A 26,163-nucleotide genomic window follows, 5' to 3' on the forward strand; every position below is an offset into this window, starting at 1 on the left:
GTAAAATGATTTTAAAGCAAATTGCTACAACGCGCCCGGCCGATGGTTACTATTAGATTTATCTTTAAAAGACTATAATAGCAAAACATGATTCTACTTTTTTACCAGTTACAATATTTTTTGGTTGCGCAGAGTAGGTAAATGAACATTTAAAGAATGTTTGAGATAAATTATATTATAATATTTTAGGTACCCTACGATTTTGCTCAAAATGGTATCTCCAACAATTATGCTCAGTTGAATCGAAGTCCAAAACACAACGAAGATAATGGAACGTTTATAGCTATTCCCAAAAGATATCGGAAAGTTGATGTCAAGTACAATAAGCTTGGTACTGATGATTTTCAATTCGATCATTACAACAAAACAGGATTTTCTGGACTTGAAGCCACTCTTCCCAATTCATATTGTAACAGCATGCTGCAGGTAAAGTTTTTATTGACTTTAACTATGTTCTCGTATATGTTATACATTATATTTGTATGGTATTATTTTGTTGTTAATTCCCATTAAATATATTAGATAACAATAATATAAAAACGTAAAAATTAAGCCAACTTATAAAACAATACAAAAAATTAGCGAATTAAAGTGAAAATAGTCCACAACAGCAGTAGCGGTATAGCTAAATTACCTTTTTTTCGATATTGTACAGTAGTCGTGGTAGTAATCTCTTTTCTTTTGTTATTGTACACCAGTAGCGGCAATAATCTGATAACCGAGTTGTAGATACCAACTCCTCTCTAAAATCATTTGAAAGGTGGATGGTAAGGAGATCATCTTTCTTGAATAGATCAAGACCAATATGTGTCAAATACTAAATATTAAAAACATAATTTCACAATATCAACGTGAAGTAAAAAAATTAAGAAATCTGACGCAGGACATAATTTTACTCCCAAGTGGTTTGGTTATAATGCAATGAGTTTATGCATGGCAGAAATAAACCCTTTTTCAAGGAATTCAGTATCGATCAGACATAACTAAGAATAAAAAATCTTCTCGTCTAAATATTTTGGTTGGCTGTTGAAGAAAAAATTGTACTTCGACTTCCTCGTGACAATCAGTAGAAAAGGACCGAAAAAAAAGCTCGAACAACATGCTTAGTTTGCTTAATGGAAACAAGTGTTTTGGTTTTGTTTTTCGAGTTCTAGAAAACACAACTTAACTCAAATAAAAGGCAGATATCGAGCACAGTTTTTTATTCAATTTTGCCCAAGTACTTTAATAAAAAAACTGTGCTCGATATCTGCGTTTTATTTGAGTAAAGTTCATATATTCGAGCATTCAACCATATTTTATTTTATAAACTCAACTGTCCGTTTGGTGAAAAACCGCCATAAGTCTTCCTGGTTACCACATATACAGCAACGATCGAGGATCATCTTCTAATCGTAGTACTCTTCCAACTTTAGGCTGTTGATTTTTTAACTCATCCAAGCAACGGAACTTCTTATCGAATAGTCATCTCGAGATCTTGGGCAACACAGTGTGCTATGGAGTCGTTTTCAGGAACATTCAAAAGATCCTGCTGAACTTCTGTGGTCACGAATCAAGCACTCTTTCTTTCTGCGTAATTTGACATAAATTCATTAAAAATTGGTCTTCGGTCATATTTGATCTCATGTTAAACGGTTCTTGCCTTTTCCGGTTCATTTGAGCAGCATAAGGTGCAAGACGATTTATGTGAATACTTTTTGGTTTATCGTTTGGCAACTTCTTAATTTAGTATATTACGTCATTTATTCTCTTTTTATCGAGAATCATATATTTATCTTTCATTCTGTCACTGGCTATCCGGATGTGTTGTTAAACAAGTTGATGGATGGTATTCTTTCTTAACTTCAGGCGGTCGACATATTTTTTACCTGCAACATGCTCTTTGGAAGGTCTACAGCGAAACTCTAGGTCGCATGGCAAACGAATTTCACGACTTAACATCAAGCAGGTTTGGCACCAATTAATTTACAAACGTTTTGGAAGAGAACTGACTCAAAGTTTTAACAAGTAATTTTGCAGCGGTAGCAGCTTCTTGATTAGGTATTGCATAGGCCTCATCCATGTCTTAAAATAATCCGTGGCTACCAGGATACATTTATTGTCATCAGCCGTTTCTGTAAATGGACCAGCAATGTCGATTGCTACTCTTTTCATACGACTACCAATATTGTACTGTTTGATGAGTGCCCTCTTTTTACCAACTGGACCATTACTGGTTGCACACAGTTCATATTTCCGGCACGATCTTCTTACACCATCTTTACAGCTCACCCAATAGAACTGTTCTCGAAAGTAAAGGGGCTAGGGGGGTTCGAGCGCAAAACAGGTCATTTTCCCATGTAAATCTCCATAAGAAAATCCAAGGTCCATTCTGGTCATTTTTGACGCTTTTCGAAGTGGAGGCGCGACCGCTCGTCGGATCGCGACGTATGAGGTGTCAAACGAACGGGAAGGGGACGGGGAACATGTAGAGGGAAAAAACAAAGATGGCGGCATAGTCAAAACGGCACTATAACGTATCTCCGGATCTATTGGTCCGATTGCAACGTATGAAGTCTCAAACGAACGGGAAGAAAACGGGTAACACGTAGAGGGAAAAAAAAACATGGCGGCATAGTCAAAACGGCACTATAGCGTATCTCCGGATCTATTGGTCCGATTGCAACGTATGAGGTGTCAAACGAGCAGGAAGGAAACGGGGAACACATAGAGAGAAAAAACAAAGATGGCGGCATAGTCAAAACGGCACTATAACGTATCTCCGGATCTATTGGTCCGATTACAACGTATCAGGCGTCAAATGAAAGAGGAGGGGGTAATGAATACATGAAGATGAAAAACAAGCAACAAAATCAAGGCCAAAACGGCACTATAACGTTTCTCAGGGTCTATTGGTCCGATTGCAACGAATGAAGCGTTAAACGAAAGGTGAGAGAATAATGTATACATCAAGATGAAAACATGAAACAAAATCAATGCCAAAACGACACTATAACGTATCTTCGGGTCTATTGGTCCGATTGCATCGTATAAGGCGTCAAATGAAAGAGGAGGGGGTAACGAATACATTGAGATGAAAAACAAGCAACAAAATCAATGCCAAAATGGCACTATAACGTATCTTATGGTCTATTAACCCGATTACTACGTATGAGGTATCAAATGAAGATAACATACAGCAGCGGCTTTCGCTGGAAATAAAACGAATGGGAACGTTTACCATTCTTACACTATGACCAAACCAACATTCATCCACTCTATAATCTTCACAGTAACGCATGAAAAGTAACGAGCTGCATACTATATTTTTTACATACTACATAAAAAATGTTAGCAAGGACAGTCAAGCAATAAGTAATGCTTAAATGTAATAAGTAATGGGTAAATGTAATAAGTAATAAACTGCTGTTAGTATCTAAGCAATGGAATGATAGTAAGTTAACGAATATAGAGCCATGTATAAAAATGATTAAAAGCATGCCATGAAAGGAACGTAGTCAATTCGGTTCAAACAAACATTTGTTGAAAAACAAAAATTTATTCTTAACGGCAGTCACCAACGTGAAGGTACGACTACACGACCGCCGGGAGAGGTTATGTTAGTATGGGACAAACAGTTAGTATGAATGAAGTCATTTACATAATATGATAATTTATTTAATAATTATACTTAACTTATTAAGATCAGCACATAATTTAACGTGGTTTAGAAGACATCTTTTATTGATGGACATCTTTTATGTTAAGACATCGACACTTTGGTGTAAATTCATTAGTTACTATGTTGTATAGCGTTCAAATGAATTATTGGGGGCTAATAACTCTAGGTTATCTTTAAAAATAGGAAATTCTCCGACTCCTGTTTTGGACACGCTATCGAAGAATTGACTTAAATCTAAATCGAGGAAGACCAATAAGTTATTGATTGTCTTAGGAGGCTGCACGAACACAGCTCTGGAGTTAACCAGAACGGTTCATTAATTTGCCAGTGGTCCATGATATCTTTTTAGTGGTCATATCTAAACATCTTTTTTAAATGCGCTAATCTTAAGTATCGTGATTTAGAAATAATATTTAGAAAATTAAGATCTATTACAATTATCATATAATATAAAAAACGAAAAGCGAAATGAAATGGTGAAATAATGAATAATAAATTCTGAATCAGATATATCTTAAGTTGTAATAAATAAACCACGTTATAAAAACGATAATATACAATTTGCATCCATCTTAAAGTCAATCATCAAGGATAAATGTTAAAATATGACTATTGATATATTAGATATATTACTTTGCGTTAATCAACATCCATCTTAGAATCAATTAAATAATGCCCCCACGGAAGTGTATCATATGACTCCGGAAGGTGATGTCTTTTATCATCATTGGGGCTTAGCGCAATCTTGCTTTGTGTTATGGTATAAACATGGTGCTTATCTGAGCGTATTAGATTCTGTGAAGCATACACCTTTTTTAAGTTATCCAAACACTCTACATAGTCCTCAAACGTAATTTTCGTGTTCACCACAGATTTCTTTACCCCCTTCGCCTTCTTTGTCACACCATAAATTTTAATAATTGCATCAATCTCATCATCCTCATATTCTTCCTCTTTCAACTTCCTCCTCTTTTCTTCGATCTTATCTTCTGTGATAACTACTTTTGTTGTATACAATTTAGATCGGAGCCCTATGTAGTCAGTCATTATTTGGCCTTCATTCTCATCTTTCATCATACCCAACACCTTCTTGTTAACCTGAGGGATACCATAAATATTGTCTTTACGATAGTCTGAGGTATCAAAATATTTATAGCAATCGTCTTTCATAGCATCATATGGGTCTTGTTCACGTATTTCCACGATTACACTATCGGTATCAGTATAGCAAGTTGTAAAGTTTTCACCGAACCTACTAGCTAAGTATCCATATTGAAAATCATAGATTGTCGTTTTAGCCAAGTCTAAAATACACATTCCGATATAGATTGGTTTATCTAACCATATTTCACTTCTACACATCTCAACAGCTACCAAGTTTTCACTAAAAATCGTTGCATTCTTAAACAATGGGCTACTTATTCTAGCTTCAGCTCCGTAACGACCCTCCCACAAAGTAAGCAACTTTATATCAACGCGCTTGCGCACTGATTCCATAGTCTTCCCGAACACTGCATTATTCATAAGCTTAAAAAGATCCTTTTCAAACTCATTTTTCGCTGCCTTCCGGAGATTTGTATTAAGATCGATATATGGCTTTAACCATGGAGCCTGTTTGAATTTCAATACTCTATGTATCTTTTTCAGGATCAATCCATTTGCAAGCGCCTGTTTGAGTGCTCTATAATGTATTACATATCTTTCTTTATCTTGTAGGGTAGCCATTAATTTAGTCTGCTCTCGCGGACGTGTAGGAGGAAGCATAGTCTTAGAATTTAAAGACTCTGGACAAAACGGGATATCTTTATGACGATCATGAAGATGTTGAGGGTACGCCAGATCAACCTCGAGAATGTACCCTTCAGAAGCATCGTCGGCAATGGAAAGGACATCAATATTGGCATCGACCCACTCGAAACCCCCATATGGAAGATATTGAGACATGGCCCAACCATACTGATTATTAACATCAAAATACATAAGGAACGTTTTTGGTTTAGATGGGTCAAAGTTGTTGATGTATGGATTGTTAGCTTTCACACGTCTTTTAGAGCAAACTTGACTAAGACCACCACGAATACCACGTTCAACAAACAAATGCATGTCAGGATCGGTTAAAAGCTCCAGTTCTTGACCTGTATATTTAAGCATTGCATCCCACGTAAAACCAGGTAAAGTATAATAGTGAGCAGGGTCAAGATTATAAGTTCGAAGAGAGCTGGATCGGAATCGCTCAAAGATATCTACAAGAAGAAGAATGTCGGTTTTCATATATAAATCGACATAATCCCCGAGAGTAGCACAATTGAATGACGACCAGACTTCTTGAGCGCGACGATAATGTCGACGAGGACATGGTTTATCCTCAAGTTTATTGTAAAAAGACTCAATAGGAGGTAGAGACGTTTCAGCAAATTTATTAAATGAATCAATATAATCATATGGCATGATACCTTTTTTAGTTAGAAGATGGAAATTCTCCTCAGGAAGCGAAGTATATTGGGACTTGAGATTAGGAAACTCGGGGAGGTAAGAAGCTAATTTATCAAGAGAATAAGACATAAATCGAAAACTGTCGATAAAACGGAATTTAATTCGAGCATCATCAATGTTTTGTAAAAGAAATGTATTTTTCCTTAGTAATAGGAAGAAGATCTACGGGACCTTTGATGTGTGTAGCAATATCATTAACAATGAAGTGGGCGTCATATCCGCTAAGGTTATGAAATATCACTGGGATAGTATGAGCATCTTTGTAATTAATGTTACACCCTTCATGAGCTGCACCTCTGTAATTATTTTCTGGAGTGAGGTGGTCATGGTCTCGTACTTTCTTATCTTCAGGAGAGAAGCGTTGCTCGCAGATATGGCAATGAGTGGCTGCATGGAAATCGCTCTCTTGCTGAGTTGTCATATTTATATCATATGGGCACATAAACACCGTAGAAACATCCTCAGCAAGCTGATTAAGTTTATCTGCGAACCAATTCATGCAATCCTTTCCTCGATATGAGTCATAAAACGACAAAGTGTCATCATACGAGCATTTAAAGAAATAACCAACTGCTACAGGAATATGCTCTTGAGGTTTTTTAGGATCTCCTGTACGTTTCAAAGCACTCTCGAGATCCGCGTACACGGCGAAGGGGGCTTTAATCTTATTACGAAAATTCTTAAATTTCAACATTTTATTGCTTTCCTCGGGCATTTTAATGGCTGTTTCATTAATTCTTAGGCAATCTACTGTGTGAGCTTCTAGCTGAGTAGATGATGAAAACGGTTGTAGGCATCTATCACATATAAGATCTGATCGGCCGCTGCAGCATGCCTTATGAATATTTAACTTTTCTTGTGTTCGAAAGTAATGGAGGCAGGCATCGCAGAAATATTTGGCTACTTTACGTTTACTAAGCTGCTTGGAGAGGAGGCGGGACAAACTTTTTATCCAAACGTAATGGTATCTAATAGGACCTTCGGTATCATCATATTTATCTTGAATTAAAAGCAAATTCACATGTTTATCCTTCTTGTTTTTAGTTAGAAATGTAGGGAGGGTCGTAAAATCTCCTTTGTCTTTTTTCAAAACGTATACATTAATTGAAATGTCATTCTGTTTTTCAAAATTAGGAATCTGCCTCATCGTCATTGGCCACTGTATTCCCTTCAACTTCAACACTTGCGAGTAGTGCGGATATTTAGACACTCTTTGAGGATCTTTATCGACAGGATTCAACGCTGATATGACAGACCACGCAAAGCATGCCTCATCATCATTTTTGACGTTAACGCATGCTTCCTTTCTCTTTATTTGAGGAGGAAGTTCAATATAAGAGGAACCAAGTTGTGGCGTGTATTTGTTAATGTTTACCCCCAGGTTAACAACAGCCTTTAGTGCCCAGCCACTATCTCTCTCTTGGAATTCCTCTAGCTTTTTGCTGAGGGGTTCAGACACATGGTTTTCAAACCATTCGTCAAGATTTGTGTCTTTGTATATTGGAGAGTTTGATGTGGTAAAATATTTAGTGTCTTTTAGGATTTTCTCTCCGCTAGCTATCTCGAATTCTCCCCCAAAAGCAGTATTAACTTTAACTACCTCATCCTTCTTTAGCGCGTTTTGAATCCTACGTTTGAATAGCGCCTTGCAATCTACTAGGAAACTGCTGGGGTCTTTGTGTTTGAGGTTTGAGATGACTCCAGTTCGAATTCTTGAGTTGAACGCTGATAAGGAATCATCCCATTGTACTCTATGCTTAGCAGTCTCCTTCATAGGTGTAAGTCCAGCCCCCTTCTTTTGTTCGGCCTTCAGATGGTTTCTCAACGTTTTCACATGCCTCATCTGAGCTTCTAAATGCTGCTTCTCACCCATCGTCTTGGCATATCTCATCGAATCTCGTATCTTTTTACACGCTTTCCTACACTCAGTCAGCCCTTTCTTAACATTATCTTCCTGATAATCATTTCTAATCAACCCCAAGATGGATGCAATTAGCTGAATAAGTTTAGCAATCATGTTTAAACAAAACAAGCAAATATTCAAAAATAGATTAAGAAATAAAATTTTTTCCAAAAAACGTTATATCAAAAAAGTCAAAATATTCAAAGAAATCAAAATTTTCAAAATTTATCACTCACCAGAGCACAGATTTAAACTCACCAAAGCACACGTCTGTACGCTAGGAATATCTGAAACAGAATGAAGAAAATACCATAATGCAACGTATAAGGTAAACTTTAGTCGGACGGAAAACTGAATGGTATTATAAAAGGCTCCTCAAATGCACAATGCCAATACAAGTACAATAAATACCTACACAATAAGCATAATATACAGGCTTTCCATTTTAAGTTTGTTTAAAAGAGAAAGGCATAGCATAACATATTAATCAGGTAGTTGTCAACAATTGCCATAGATATCGTCACCAAAGAAAATTTTGATATGAATATCTGAAAATCATGATTACCTCACGTGTTCAGCACTAAGAATCTCGATAACTTTGAATAATACCATCAAGGTCCCACTCCTCCAACAGTCAAAAATCTTGACTACCCCACCACTTTTAGCACAAACATACTTGATAACTGCTATAATACCAGCAAGTTCTCACGTTTTATCAGTAAATCATGGCCCGATTCTAAAGAAAATGTCAGTATCAGTATGCTAGAAGACCAGTACAGTGTGAAATTTATGTTAAAACACAAAAGACGCTCAATACTGAGTGTTTACAGAGGATAATATAGAAAAAAAAATAACAAAAACAGAGCTCGTCGGAAATAAGCAGAATCACAATAAAAAAGTATTCATAACTAAAATAGTTATGATTCTTAGAAACGTATAAAGTATAAATGTCACCTAAATTACTGGCTAATAGTATAAAATATAAAATTAGATTTAACACACTTATTCTTACGTGATAAGCCCTAATACTATCTCTAAACTATAAAAATTTAAACAAAAGACGCAAGAATAGTAGAAAAATATTTCTATTCGCAACTAAACACATATTTTTAAAGGAAATCTGAATACACAACTACTAAAACAGCAATAATTGTAACTAAAAAAGATCTAATTAAAAAATAAAAAAAGGCCAGAGTCTAAAGAATTTTAAAATGACAGTATCAGTATGCTAGTAGACCAGTACAGAGGATAATATAGAAAAAAAAAAATAACAAATACAGAGACAGAGATCGTCGGAAATAACCAGAATCATAATAAAAAAAGTATTTAAAACTAAAATAGTTATGATTGTAAGAAACATATAAAGTATAAATGTCGCCTAAATTACTGGATAACCGGGATAAGCCCTATTACTATCTGTAAGCTATATAAATTTAAACAAAAGAAGCAAGAATAGTAGAGAAATATTTCTATTCTCAACTAAACGCATGCTTTTAAAGGAAATCCGAACAAACAACTACTAAAATTCAATAATTATAAATAAAAAAGATCTAATTAATAAATAAAAAACAATAAAACAAATAATATTCTCTAAAATAAATATAAACTCACCACGGTTTAATAAAAACTCACACACTGAATACACAAAAATTTAAACGTTGTTTATCCATCCGCAGTCAAACTAAAACTGATTTTAAAATATATTTTACTAGCGTGTGCAGGCTCGAATAACCTTGTATCTATATATAAAATTGCATATGTTTCCTGCGACAGGGAAACGCCACCGTGAGAAATGATTAAAGGATGCAGATGCATCCGGTGACGTCAGAGTTCTCGTTAGCATATTTTATGATATAGTTAGATTTCCAAGTTTTATTATATACGAGGTTAGTCACAAATTACTCATAAAATATAATTGCAAAAATTTAGAAGTTAAAGCATGAAATTGATCAAAAATTATTCTCTTTGTTAGTCATTCGTCTTCTTATCTTTCCAAGTGTAATTATCTACGAGGGTAGCCACAAATTACTCATTAAATATAATTGATAAAGTTCACGTCACGTATCACACGTCACGTTACGTGGGACACGTGTTCACGTCACGTTTTCACGTGCGTCACATCTTCACGTCACGTTACGTGCGCCACGGGTTCACGTCCGTAAAAGATAAGCTGAGACTTAAAAGTCCATTTACAGGAAAACATAACCAATTTTTATAGCTTTAGCAATCTCCACAGGAAAATGGACCGGCTATTTGTTAAATGAATATGTAGAATGATAATTGTAATTTGGTGAAAATCAACATTTGTAATTATTATAAGTAGAAAATAAAAATTCTAAAAAATATACATTGTTTGCATCTATTCCATTGTCTTAGATTATTTAACCAGGACATAGGTCTTTTGGTACACATTTGCCGTAGCTATCAGTGTTCTCATTGTCAGCCTGAACATCATCTGAGACTATCAGAGTACTATCCAAACACCATCAGAGGCTATCTGACCACTATCTGAACACTATCAGATACTATCTGACAACTATCAGAACACCATCAGAGACGTTAGGTTAGGTCGAATGTCAGATCAAACATCACGTTTTATATCGTTAAGTCTACGTCAGATCACGTTAGGTTAGGCTAGGAGTTCGTTAGGGCACGTTTTATGACCCTTGAATCGATTTTGACGTTTGAGATGTCATACAATCACGTATGTCATTATGGTAACGTCCACTGATAGACATGTGCCTGTTACGTTCGCCGCTAGACATAGGCCTCCAGCAAAAATGACATAATGCCACATCTTCGCAGTTATTGGATCGATTTCATGCATCACGTTTTACGTCACATGCGTCACGTTTCACGTCAAATTTCACGCTTTCGGAGATATTTTTGTCACATGTCACGTTTTGCAATAATACACTAGGTTAGACCAGAACGCAACGTTCACAATAGGTTAAGTTAGATCCAGAAATGCCACGTATGTTAGGTTAGAGCCATAAATGTTACGTAAAATACTTTTGAAAATTAAAGTATAAACGGTACATTTTACGTGAAGACATCACGCGTCACATCAAAACGTCACGAATCACGTCAAAAACGTCACGTTTTAAAGTCAACACGTAACACCTTACATATGGATAACATGGGAGTAAAGCGTCTTTTCGTCTCTTGAGTAAAGTTAGCGATGGTTGAGCGATGGTTAATTTATTAGGTTAGGTGGGTCGCTTCGCGGCACGACCTTGATAATTACACTTGGAAAGATAAGAAGACGAATGACTAACAAAGAGAATAATTTTTGATCAATTTCATGCTTTAACTTCTAAATTTTTGCAATTATATTTTATGAGTAATTTGTGACTAACCTCGTATATAATAAAACTTGGAAATCTAACTATATCATAAAATATGCTAACGAGAACTCTGACGTCACCGGATGCATCTGCATCCTTTAATCATTTCTCACGGTGGCGTTTCCCTGTCGCAGGAAACATATGCAATTTTATATATAGATACAAGGTTATTCGAGCCTGCACACGCTAGTAAAATATATTTTAAAATCAGTTTTAGTTTGACTGCGGATGGATAAACAACGTTTAAATTTTTGTGTATTCAGTGTGTGAGTTTTTATTAAACCGTGGTGAGTTTATATTTATTTTAGAGAATATTATTTGTTTTATTGTTTTTTATTTATTAATTAGATCTTTTTTATTTATAATTATTGAATTTTAGTAGTTGTTTGTTCGGATTTCCTTTAAAAGCATGCGTTTAGTTGAGAATAGAAATATTTCTCTACTATTCTTGCTTCTTTTGTTTAAATTTATATAGCTTAGAGATAGTAATAGGGCTTATCCCGGTTATCCAGTAATTTAGGCGACATTTATACTTTATATGTTTCTTACAATCATAACTATTTTAGTTTTAAATACTTTTTTTATTATGATTCTGGTTATTTCCGACGAGCTCTGTCTCTGTATTTGTTATTTTTTTTTTTCTATATTATCCTCTGTACTGGTCTACTAGCATACTGATACTGTCATTTTAAAATTCTTTAGACTCTGGCCTTTTTTTATTTTTTAATTAGATCTTTTTTAGTTACAATTATTGCTGTTTTAGTAGTTGTGTATTCAGATTTCCTTTAAAAATATGTGTTTAGTTGCGAATAGAAATATTTTTCTACTATTCTTGCGTCTTTTGTTAAAATTTTTATAGTTTAGAGATAGTATTAGGGCTTATCACGTAAGAATAAGTGTGTTAAATCTAATTTTATATTTTATACTATTAGCCAGTAATTTAGGTGACATTTATACTTTATACGTTTCTAAGAATCATAACTATTTTAGTTATGAATACTTTTTTATTGTGATTCTGCTTATTTCCGACGAGCTCTGTTTTTGTTATTTTTTTTTCTATATTATCCTCTGTAAACACTCAGTATTGAGCGTCTTTTGTGTTTTAACATAAATTTCACACTGTACTGGTCTTCTAGCATACTGATACTGACATTTTCTTTAGAATCGGGCCATGATTTACTGATAAAACGTGAGAACTTGCTGGTATTATAGCAGTTATCAAGTATGTTTGTGCTAAAAGTGGTGGGGTAGTCAAGATTTTTGACTGTTGGAGGAGTGGGACCTTGATGGTATTATTCAAAGTTATCGAGATTCTTAGTGCTGAACACGTGAGGTAATCATGATTTTCAGATATTCATATCAAAATTTTCTTTGGTGACGATATCTATGGCAATTGTTGACAACTACCTGATTAATATGTTATGCTATGCCTTTCTCTTTTAAACAAACTTAAAATGGAAAGCCTGTATATTATGCTTATTGTGTAGGTATTTATTGTACTTGTATTGGCATTGTGCATTTGAGGAGCCTTTTATAATACCATTCAGTTTTCCGTCCGACTAAAGTTTACCTTATACGTTGCATTATGGTATTTTCTTCATTCTGTTTCAGATATTCCTAGCGTACAGACGTGTGCTTTGGTGAGTTTAAATCTGTGCTCTGGTGAGTGATAAATTTTGAAAATTTTGATTTCTTTGAATATTTTGACTTTTTTGATATAACGTTTTTTGGAAAAAATTTTATTTCTTAATCTATTTTTGAATATTTGCTTGTTTTGTTTAAACATGATTGCTAAACTTATTCAGCTAATTGCATCCATCTTGGGGTTGATTAGAAATGATTATCAGGAAGATAATGTTAAGAAAGGGCTGACTGAGTGTAGGAAAGCGTGTAAAAAGATACGAGATTCGATGAGATATGCCAAGACGATGGGTGAGAAGCAGCATTTAGAAGCTCAGATGAGGCATGTGAAAACGTTGAGAAACCATCTGAAGGCCGAACAAAAGAAGGGGGCTGGACTTACACCTATGAAGGAGACTGCTAAGCATAGAGTACAATGGGATGATTCCTTATCAGCGTTCAACTCAAGAATTCGAACTGGAGTCATCTCAAACCTCAAACACAAAGACCCCAGCAGTTTCCTAGTAGATTGCAAGGCGCTATTCAAACGTAGGATTCAAAACGCGCTAAAGAAGGATGAGGTAGTTAAAGTTAATACTGCTTTTGGGGGAGAATTCGAGATAGCTAGCGGAGAGAAAATCCTAAAAGACACTAAATATTTTACCACATCAAACTCTCCAATATACAAAGACACAAATCTTGACGAATGGTTTGAAAACCATGTGTCTGAACCCCTCAGCAAAAAGCTAGAGGAATTCCAAGAGAGAGATAGTGGCTGGGCACTAAAGGCTGTTGTTAACCTGGGGGTAAACATTAACAAATACACGCCACAACTTGGTTCCTCTTATATTGAACTTCCTCCTCAAATAAAGAGAAAGGAAGCATGCGTTAACGTCAAAAATGATGATGAGGCATGCTTTGCGTGGTCTGTCATATCAGCGTTGAATCCTGTCGATAAAGATCCTCAAAGAGTGTCTAAATATCCGCACTACTCGCAAGTGTTGAAGTTGAAGGGAATACAGTGGCCAATGACGATGAGGCAGATTCCTAATTTTGAAAAACAGAATGACATTTCAATTAATGTATACGTTTTGAAAAAAGACAAAGGAGATTTTACGACCCTCCCTACATTTCTAACTAAAAACAAGAAGGATAAACATGTGAATTTGCTTTTAATTCAAGATAAATATGATGATACCGAAGGTCCTATTAGATACCATTACGTTTGGATAAAAAGTTTGTCCCGCCTCCTCTCCAAGCAGCTTAGTAAACGTAAAGTAGCCAAATATTTCTGCGATGCCTGCCTCCATTACTTTCGAACACAAGAAAAGTTAAATATTCATAAGGCATGCTGCAGCGGCCGATCAGATCTTATATGTGATAGATGCCTACAACCGTTTTCATCATCTACTCAGCTAGAAGCTCACACAGTAGATTGCCTAAGAATTAATGAAACAGCCATTAAAATGCCCGAGGAAAGCAATAAAATGTTGAAATTTAAGAATTTTCGTAATAAGATTAAAGCCCCCTTCGCCGTGTACGCGGATCTCGAGAGTGCTTTGAAACGTACAGGAGATCCTAAAAAACCTCAAGAGCATATTCCTGTAGCAGTTGGTTATTTCTTTAAATGCTCGTATGATGACACTTTGTCGTTTTATGACTCATATCGAGGAAAGGATTGCATGAATTGGTTCGCAGATAAACTTAATCAGCTTGCTGAGGATGTTTCTACGGTGTTTATGTGCCCATATGATATAAATATGACAACTCAGCAAGAGAGCGATTTCCATGCAGCCACTCATTGCCATATCTGCGAGCAACGCTTCTCTCCTGAAGATAAGAAAGTACGAGACCATGACCACCTCACTCCAGAAAATAATTACAGAGGTGCAGCTCATGAAGGGTGTAACATTAATTACAAAGATGCTCATACTATCCCAGTGATATTTCATAACCTTAGCGGATATGACGCCCACTTCATTGTTAATGATATTGCTACACACATCAAAGGTCCCGTAGATCTTCTTCCTATTACTAAGGAAAAATACATTTCTTTTACAAAACATATTGATGATGCTCGAATTAAATTCCGTTTTATCGACAGTTTTCGATTTATGTCTTATTCTCTTGATAAATTAGCTTCTTACCTCCCCGAGTTTCCTAATCTCAAGTCCCAATATACTTCGCTTCCTGAGGAGAATTTCCATCTTCTAACTAAAAAAGGTATCATGCCATATGATTATATTGATTCATTTAATAAATTTGCTGAAACGTCTCTACCTCCTATTGAGTCTTTTTACAATAAACTTGAGGATAAACCATGTCCTCGTCGACATTATCGTCGCGCTCAAGAAGTCTGGTCGTCATTCAATTGTGCTACTCTCGGGGATTATGTCGATTTATATATGAAAACCGACATTCTTCTTCTTGTAGATATCTTTGAGCGATTCCGATCCAGCTCTCTTCGAACTTATAATCTTGACCCTGCTCACTATTATACTTTACCTGGTTTTACGTGGGATGCAATGCTTAAATATACAGGTCAAGAACTGGAGCTTTTAACCGATCCTGACATGCATTTGTTTGTTGAACGTGGTATTCGTGGTGGTCTTAGTCAAGTTTGCTCTAAAAGACGTGTGAAAGCTAACAATCCATACATCAACAACTATGACCCATCTAAACCAAAAACGTTCCTTATGTATTTTGATGTTAATAATCAGTATGGTTGGGCCATGTCTCAATATCTTCCATATGGGGGTTTCGAGTGGGTCGATGCCAATATTGATGTCCTTTCCATTGCCGACGATGCTTCTGAAGGGTACATTCTCGAGGTTGATCTGGCGTACCCTCAACATCTTCATGATCGTCATAAAGATATCCCGTTTTGTCCAGAGTCTTTAAATTCTAAGACTATGCTTCCTCCTACACGTCCGCGAGAGCAGACTAAATTAATGGCTACCCTACAAGATAAAGAAAGATATGTAATACATTATAGAGCACTCAAACAGGCGCTTGCAAATGGATTGATCCTGAAAAAGATACATAGAGTATTGAAATTCAAACAGGCTCCATGGTTAAAGCCATATATTGATCTTAATACAAATCTCCGGAAGGCAGCGAAAAATGAGTTTGAAAAGGATCTTTTTAAGCTTATGAATAATGCAGTGTTCGGGAAGACTATGGAATCAGTGCGCAAGCGCGTTGATATAAAGTTGCTTACTTTGTGGGAGGGTCGTTACGGAGCTGAAGCTAGAATAAGTAGCCCATTGTTTAAGAATGCAACGATTTTTAGTGAAAACTTGGTAGCTGTTGAGATGCGTAGAAGTGAAATATGGTTAGATAAACCAATCTATATCGGAATGTGTATTTTAGACTTGGCTAAAACGACAATCTATGATTTTCAATATGGATACTTAGCTAGTAGGTTCGGTGAAAACTTTACAACTTGCTATACTGATACCGATAGTGTAATCGTGGAAATACGTGAACAAGACCCATATGATGCTATGAAAGACGATTGCTATAAATATTTTGATACCTCAGACTATCGTAAAGACAATATTTATGGTATCCCTCAGGTTAACAAGAAGGTGTTGGGTATGATGAAAGATGAGAATGAAGGCCAAATAATGACTGACTACATAGGGCTCCGATCTAAATTGTATACAACAAAAGTAGTTATCACAGAAGATAAGATCGAAGAAAAGAGGAGGAAGTTGAAAGAGGAAGAATATGAGGATGATGAGATTGATGCAATTATTAAAATTTATGGTGTGACAAAGAAGGCGAAGGGGGTAAAGAAATCTGTGGTGAACACGAAAATTACGTTTGAGGACTATGTAGAGTGTTTGGATAACTTAAAAAAGGTGTATGCTTCACAGAATCTAATACGCTCAGATAAGCACCATGTTTATACCATAACACAAAGCAAGATTGCGCTAAGCCCCAATGATGATAAAAGACATCACCTTCCGGAGTCATATGATACACTTCCGTGGGGGCATTATTTAATTGATTCTAAGATGGATGTTGATTAACGCAAAGTAATATATCTAATATATCAATAGTCATATTTTAACATTTATCCTTGATGATTGACTTTAAGATGGATGCAAATTGTATATTATCGTTTTTATAACGTGGTTTATTTATTACAACTTAAGATATATCTGATTCAGAATTTATTATTCATTATTTCACCATTTCATTTCGCTTTTCGTTTTTTATATTATATGATAATTGTAATAGATCTTAATTTTCTAAATATTATTTCTAAATCACGATACTTAAGATTAGCGCATTTAAAAAAGATGTTTAGATATGACCACTAAAAAGATATCATGGACCACTGGCAAATTAATGAACCGTTCTGGTTAACTCCAGAGCTATGTGTTCGTGCAGCCTCCTAAGACAATCGATAACTTATTGGTCTTCCTCGATTTAGATTTAAGTCAATTCTTCGATAGCCTGTCCAAAACAGGAGTCGGAGAATTTCCTATTTTTAAAGATAACCTAGAGTTATTAGCCCCCAATAATTCATTTGAACGCTATACAACATAGTAACTAATGAATTTACACCAAAGTGTCGATGTCTTAACATAAAAGATGTCCATCAATAAAAGATGTCTTCTAAACCACGTTAAATTATGTGCTGATCTTAATAAGTTAAGTATAATTATTAAATAAATTATCATATTATGTAAATGACTTCATTCATACTAACTGTTTGTCCCATACTAACATAACCTCTCCCGGCGGTCGTGTAGTCGTACCTTCACGTTGGTGACTGCCGTTAAGAATAAATTTTTGTTTTTCAACAAATGTTTGTTTGAACCGAATTGACTACGTTCCTTTCATGGCATGCTTTTAATCATTTTTATACATGGCTCTATATTCGTTAACTTACTATCATTCCATTGCTTAGATACTAACAGCAGTTTATTACTTATTACATTTACCCATTACTTATTACATTTAAGCATTACTTATTGCTTGACTGTCCTTGCTAACATTTTTTATGTAGTATGTAAAAAATATAGTATGCAGCTCGTTACTTTTCATGCGTTACTGTGAAGATTATAGAGTGGATGAATGTTTGTTTGGTCATAGTGTAAGAATGGTAAACGTTCCCATTCGTTTTATTTCCAGCGAAAGCCGCTGCTGTATGTTATCTTCATTTGATACCTCATACGTAGTAATCGGGTTAATAGACCATAAGATACGTTATAGTGCCATTTTGGCATTGATTTTGTTGCTTGTTTTTCATCTCAATGTATTCGTTACCCCCTCCTCTTTCATTTGACGCCTTATACGATGCAATCGGACCAATAGACCCGAAGATACGTTATAGTGTCGTTTTGGCATTGATTTTGTTTCATGTTTTCATCTTGATGTATACATTATTCTCTCACCTTTCGTTTAACGCTTCATTCGTTGCAATCGGACCAATAGACCCTGAGAAACGTTATAGTGCCGTTTTGGCCTTGATTTTGTTGCTTGTTTTTCATCTTCATGTATTCATTACCCCCTCCTCTTTCATTTGACGCCTGATACGTTGTAATCGGACCAATAGATCCGGAGATACGTTATAGTGCCGTTTTGACTATGCCGCCATCTTTGTTTTTTCTCTCTATGTGTTCCCCGTTTCCTTCCTGCTCGTTTGACACCTCATACGTTGCAATCGGACCAATAGATCCGGAGATACGCTATAGTGCCGTTTTGACTATGCCGCCATCTTTGTTTTTTCCCTCTACGTGTTACCCGTTTTCTTCCCGTTCGTTTGAGACTTCATACGTTGCAATCGGACCAATAGATCCGGAGATACGTTATAGTGCCGTTTTGACTATGCCGCCATCTTTGTTTTTTCCCTCTACATGTTCCCCGTCCCCTTCCCGTTCGTTTGACACCTCATACGTCGCGATCCGACGAGCGGTCGCGCCTCCACTTCGAAAAGCGTCAAAAATGACCAGAATGGACCTTGGATTTTCTTATGGAGATTTACATGGGAAAATGACCTGTTTTGCGCTCGAACCCCCCTAGCCCCTTTACTCTCGAACCTTTTTGAGTCTTCATATTACCAAAATGTCCACCTGATACACCGTCATGCAATTGACGCAATAATTCTGACACTTTACTTTTAGTTGCAATCAACTGAGCTTAGATTCTGTATATACAATCGTTCTCAAAGGTTTTATACAGATGAACATATTTTAGTACCAGGCGATTCCATTGGCTCCATTAGAACTTGATTTCTGGACGGTGGTTCATCTCAGGGGACAAAGTCGTTTCTCTAATTTAAGACATTGATTACAATTTGCACTGCATGGCCGTCACGATAGAGCATCATCATTTGAATGAACTCTTCCAGCCCTGGAAGTGCTACTTTCTGTGTCATTTCCTCCAGACGTGCATCGTTTTATTCGTCGCCTTCTTCAGTGGTTCGTACTCGATAGTTCCGTGAAGTTTGACTAACGGTTTCGTATTCCAAGGCAATACCGAGCGCGTCGTCTAAAACTTTCGGCCTTGCTAGTTGTAAAGATTTCTGTAGTTCACTGTCTCTCATCCCATTAACGAAGTTTCTACAGGAACTTATAAATCTTAGAAATCTTAGAAATTGATCTTAGGATATCCGCAGCATCACCTCGTAAAGCAGTAGTCAAGGAAATATCCTTTTCTTGTTAAGTCTATTGATTGGCTGTTGCAATAGCTTCAAATTGTCTAAGGTATCTGGACCAAGGTATATTATGCTTTACTTGGTGGTAGCATTTTCGTATTGGTTATCTTGTTCTCTAATTGTTTGATCTTGTCTTCTATATCGTCTACATTTTTCTGTATCTCATCGAATGCTCTCAAATGTCTCATTGTTCTGTCTACATACTTCTTTAATTATTTGAGAAGTCTCATCGAATCTTCTAGAAATATTTTCGAATTTCTTGTCGGTTTGTCTAGCTGTTTCTTTTGCTGACTGAAACTGGAATGTAAAGTTGCAAAAGTCTTTTTAAAAGTCACTGTTTCTTTTATTTTTAAATTAATAAATTATTTCACATACGTGACACCACTGTAACGATTTGAAATAAAACGAGCGGTTCTCATGTATATAAACTATTTATTTACAGCACGATATTATCTTGAAAACCAAACTAACTAATAACATCGCTCCTTGTATATACAAAAATCATCTTTCTGTCGAATTGCGACCATCATACTGGATACGTCGAAGATAAGCTTTCTTGCTACAATATATTATTATTACAAAATTCACTTACAAGTAAGAGCAGCTTGGTAGAGAATTTACTAATCTATCTGTCTTCGTTTAGCCACTTAAGGGCTGTCACTCCTAAAGGTCCTTTTTAAAACTACCGTTTTATATAACACCTAACAGTAACAGCAATGTTATTAATTTAATTACAACTGATTTTTAAACGGTATATATATATATATATATATATATATATATATATATATATATATATATATATATATATATATATAAATGCAATTAATTGATGACGACATGTGTGTGAATTTTCTGAAACTGCTGATCGCCTGGGTTATTGGACTAAAATTTGGCTAATGTATGGGGTATTATACCGTAATTAGCCATTCCTTTTTAATTTTTCTGACAGTCACGACATTGCATTATCTTCTTATACTGTAACAACCAATTTTACCTATGTATTAATTTTACCAGTGTAAAGAGAGAACTGTAAAATGCTTTTACAAAATTATGAATAATGTTAAAACGTAATAGCCCAAAAATATCTATTCAGTTCAGTACTTCGTTTAACAAAAAATATTTAAATAACAAACGTTTTTATAAAGCACAAGTACCTATTTTATTAAAAATTTTAATTTACATAGTTTATTTTTTAGGTTTTATATTATACGGAACCATTACGAGCAGCTCTTCTAACCCATCTGTGTATGAAAGAATTTTGTCTCTCGTGTGAACTGGGATTCTTGTTTCATATGCTTTTGACAGCTTCACACAATCAACCATGTCAACCAGGAAACTTTTTAAGAGCCTTTCGAACAGTTCCTGAAGCATCTGCACTCAGTTTAATTTTAAGCGATCTTCATCCCGATGCTAAACAGAAAATTGAACTCTCAGCTTTAATACAGGTAAGAGTACGGATACAATTATAAAATTTGTAATAGTATAGAGCCATCCAAACAAAAAAGAACATTATTATAGTCGGTTCGCTATTCCCAGTCCGAACTGTCTAGTGAATTTAGTAATTATTTTTTTGCGAAGTTAGTCACTTTTTGACAGACTAGAAGTGGCTGGAAATTACTGTACAACCAAGCACACGTGCTTATAGCCAAAATTAATAGTAAACAAACGTAAATAAAATAGAACTTTACCAATTACCGACAATCAATATTTATTTGCACCATACAATGTATTGATAGCAAATAAACTTATTTAGTGTACAAAATAAAAATATTTTGAGGAAATAAATTCCATAAAATTAACCAGTCTTAAACTGTGGTTTTATTATCTTACAAAATAGGTATACTTCCCCCAGCAAAGAGGATTTAGCAAAGCAAATACACGATACTATAACAAACAAAGCAAATATTAGTAATTTCCAACAATTCATTCAGTTATGCTAGGTATTCATGTCCTGTAGAACAACAATAGAATTATATTTAATAAAATAAACAGCGTGATTAATAAAAATATTAACAATATTAAAAAATATAGAGCGTTCCACTTTAAGAAAATAACATTGTGGAAATAAGGTCATGTATTTCTTATGGACGATAGAAGCGCAGCGATGCCACGACGAACACAAGCACGATTCAGGGTTATATTATTTGTATTTTCGTTTCCACAGACGTGAATTAAAATTAATGTTTTTTAACGTAATTGACCAAAAGTGCCCATTCGAAACAAGAGATGAAAAGTAGGGAAAATGATTTTAATTAAATAAATAGTATTTACAAAAGATAATTTTATTTTATAATATTTTAATTATAGTAACGACGGTTTATTTGTTTTTCGGTGAGAATACCATATGCCATGAATCATGGAAATCAGCAGAAAATATTGCTTAGCTAAATCATGCATTTTGCCGGCTATTAAAGATAAGCAATTATACGGACCGCTTTGTCTAGCGCGGTTGTTCAGCTATCCGTTGGAATGCATATATCCAATTACTAATTGCAACTTAAAATAATACGGTGTGCGTATGTCAGCGATTTTATGTCGTTCTCTGACTACATAATCATAATAAGGCTTTGTGGTTCTTTAGTAGTTATTCTGACTTTACAGTTAAATGTTAATTAAAAATGGAAATTTAAAAATTAAGCCAAGGGAATATCAAGGGAAAATGAACTTTGTTTTTTGCAAAACGAGGAGTAAAGTCAAGCATGACTAAACGGCCCGATATTCTAAAATGGAGGCATGAGTATTTGCGTGAGATAAAAAAATTTCGTTCTCAAGGATACACCGTCGTTTAGTTGGGTGAATGTTGAACATAGTGTTTCTAAAGAATGAATGGACCTCTCAGGGACTTCAACCATGGATGCGTTTGTTAAGGGGTTGTGAACAGACCTAAAACAGCCGACACAACGAGGCCCCGGATTTGTTATAGTACATACGGGTAGCGAATTGGTGTTTTTAGAAGGTGCTGCTTTTTGGTTTTTAGCTAAAAAAAACTCAGCGGACCATCATGATGAGATGGATGGTTCTATATTTGAACAATGGTTTAAGGAAAAGCTGCTTCCTAATCTTCCAGAGAAAACTGTTGTAGTGATGGATAACGCTTCGTACCAGTCCAGGAGAGAAGAAGTGATTCTGACACAAGCCTTCAATAAAGATCAAATTAAGACATGGTTGCTGGAGAAAGATATCTTTTTTGAAGAAGATTATTTAAAGTCAGAGCTCATGGAAGTTGTAAACACATACAAAGAAAAATACATTAAATATAAAATCGACGAGATGTGCAATGAGAAAAATGTTGCCATTCTGAGACTACCTTTATACCATTGTGAGTTAAATCCAATTGAAATGGTATGGAGTCAATTCAAAAGATATATTGCGTCACACAACACAGAGTTTAAGACCGCCGCTATGGAACAATTAATAAGAAATGCATTTGGTGTAGTAACAGTGGAGAACTGGAAAAACTATTGTAAACTTGCTACTAAGGAAGAGCAAAAACTTGGTGTTATTGACTGGCGTGATAGCGATGATAGAGAAGATAAGGATGATGTTAATGTGCAGTGAGTAAATCATGTGATATTGTGCAAATCTTCGGACACAAAGTGCCAAATCCGGAAAGTCTGTAAATAATAGTCTGGCAAAAGTGAAAATTAGGTAATAGTGCGAAAAAACGTATAGTGTATAAATGAATGTACACTAAATAGAAAAAAGAATAGAATAACCACATAAGCAGAATGGGGGAGACGTGTGTGATCAAAATAGCAAGAGATAAATCATTAATCGGTAGAAGTATCGGCCGACCGCGCAAAAGATGGAGTGACAACCTTCCATAGAGATATCAATCCCCAATGAACAAGCAGGATTGCTTATAAAGAAGAAGAAGAATAAGAAGATAAAATATAACTTTGATACGCCGAAATTTATTGGGACACCCTGTATATCTAAAAATATTTTTAAAATGTAGCTTTTATCAACTTACAAACTAATAATTTAAAGTTTTTTAAATTTTTTTACTCTTTCGCTGTAATCGTCTTTTCTGTTAGTGGTGATTCACCCTGTATACAAGGAAAAAATTTTATGTATGTAATTGTTGTTATTACTTACATGAAAATAAAATTAAAGCTGCACTTGTTTTTTTAGTTACATCTTATATAAAGCGTTAATAAATATGTAAGGTTAAACATTAGTAAAAATTACTAACTATTTTTATGAGACCTATAATAATTATATACTTATATCTGTCAATTAAAGAAACGTGTTTATAATTCATTATTTTGTATTCACCTATACATATCCTTTTATTAGTGAAACTAATTAACTACAACTACACAGTGCTGAATACGGCTCTGATTAGAATGAATCATATATCGACAATCTAATAACAACACGTGCCTGAGAGTTTTGGCAACACTGATCTCCATAAGCGCAATGTTATTTTCTTAACTTGAAACAAAGTATAGAATATGTTAAATTATAACTGAAATATATTTTTTAAATATATACTACCCAAAATGTTATGGGTTTAGTATACACTATTTGTAATAATTCTACTCTTTTCAATGAAAGAGTCTATAATAAAATTTTATTTAAGCTGTTAAAACTGCGAGATAGGAACTTTTGTGTTGTTGGTTTCCAGCTATGAATCTGTCATAATATGCCCGAACTAAGCGAATGGACTTTAGATTATTATACCATGAATATTACATATAAGTCAAACCTAATGATATGACAGTTATGATTTGACATTGTCAGTAAAAAGTTTGTTTGAAGTATCGAAATGTATTCCGTGCAGGTGTGTTAGTCAATAGCTATACATTATAATATATATTATAATGGTAATATTTAATAACAAAACGCATGCATGGTCGGTTTTCCTGAAGAACAATAGGCATTTACCTAAACTATGTCAGCAATTGTCGAATAACTGAAAGTAGACAGTCGTGTACATTAAAGATGTAAATATCGAAGCTATTTAATATTGTATGGAACAAAATTAAAAAACACTCATTTTAACCGTGACCCACTAAACAAATTTGTTACATGGCAAATGCCAAATCTATTTTTAAAAAATACTTAAACTATTATGCTATCAAGTTACAATGTTTTTAGGGGCATTTTAAATGTGCATTTTTAAAGACTAGTTCGTCAATGATTCAAAGATAGTCTTTAATTACTATTTAACTGGGAATAAGCCACAATTAAAGGTTAAAATACGTTTATTGACGTTTCAATTTCCACTTCGGAAATCGTTCTCAAAATACAAAATGTTTGTATTTTGAGAACGATTTCCGAAGTGGAAATTGAAACGTCAATAAACGTATTTTAACCTTTAATTGTGGCTTATTCCCAGTTAAATAGTAATTAATTTAAAATGCCACAAGAAAATAGCTTCAGAACAAAGATAGTCTTAACACTGATTTCTCATGTGATGCTTGATTTTTCTGAATATGTTACTTGATAGAATAGGTGATGGTGGTTATGCGCTATCTAGACAAAAAACTATAATAGTTTGTGTTTAGACTGTGTTAAGAAGTGAATAATACTTCTGAGAATTTTTGTATTTCTATATAAACTTTGAATTTAACTTTTATATTAAAAAAATATTTGTTCCTTTCTTTTTTTGTTATATCATTTTGAGTTTATTGTACAAAAACCTACCTAAGTGGCTTTTCGAAATGCTTTAAGTAATTAATTATAGCAAATGTTTTTATTAAGTCAAAATTTTACACCTTTCCATTAGAGAGGAATTATGTACTTACTTTCAGGTATCACTGATGATGATCTGGTATGTCCGAAAATGTTTTACACAATTTTGTAATCCTTTTGGATATTTTCATAATTTTATAAATTATACCAAATGCATTAGAAGTTTCACCGTTCATTTACGTTTTTTTTTATTAAGCATTTTTAGTTTTATTTCATTTCGTTGCCGAATCACGTATTTACATTCTTCATCAAACTTTTGGAACCTCTTTGTTTGAGGGTTTTTCTTTTGGCATACTTTTGCTGCTATTTTATCTTGTTTTCTAACTGAGACTAAATTATGTCTGTACTTTCGGCAGCACTTCTTTTATTTTTCCAAGCTGATTTTCATATATACTTTTCTTCCATTTCTTCGTCTTTGAGCTGTGTCTTATCATTGGTAACATTTTTTTCATAAGTAATGGATTCGACCGTTACTTGATAGAAATTCATTTTATATTAACAATAAAAGACTGAAAACTTTTTTTTCAAAACTTCCACAAAATTTATAATATCTTATTACTAAAGCTGTTTAAATGATCTATTTTTGGTACGTGTTTACACTTTATAGTCTTTAACTGAATAATTTAAGGAGGGGAGAACTGTTTGTCTCAAGTTGGTCATTCAGAATTATGTCTGTGTTTTTTAATTAATTAATTTCCATAGATTCTAATAAAGATAGCTTAAGGTCTTTATTTTGGATGTGAAGAATTTGAAATTCGTTATT

General features: G+C 34.5%; 1 protein-coding gene across 1 annotated transcript in view; it reads left to right on the top strand.

Annotated features, from left to right (window-relative positions):
• Positions 1 to 26,163, top strand: part of PAN2 (PAN2-PAN3 deadenylation complex catalytic subunit PAN2) — a 101,519-nt gene that overhangs the window by 33,536 nt on the left and 41,820 nt on the right. Inside the window, exons 9-10 of the mRNA XM_072529703.1 lie at positions 190 to 426; positions 20,897 to 21,145. Coding sequence (XP_072385804.1) covers positions 190 to 426; positions 20,897 to 21,145 — 486 coding nt within the window. The remainder of the gene's footprint in view (positions 1 to 189; positions 427 to 20,896; positions 21,146 to 26,163) is intronic.

Source organism: Diabrotica undecimpunctata, chromosome 4 (genome assembly GCF_040954645.1).
Source record: "Diabrotica undecimpunctata isolate CICGRU chromosome 4, icDiaUnde3, whole genome shotgun sequence".
NCBI lineage: Eukaryota > Metazoa > Arthropoda > Insecta > Coleoptera > Chrysomelidae > Diabrotica > Diabrotica undecimpunctata.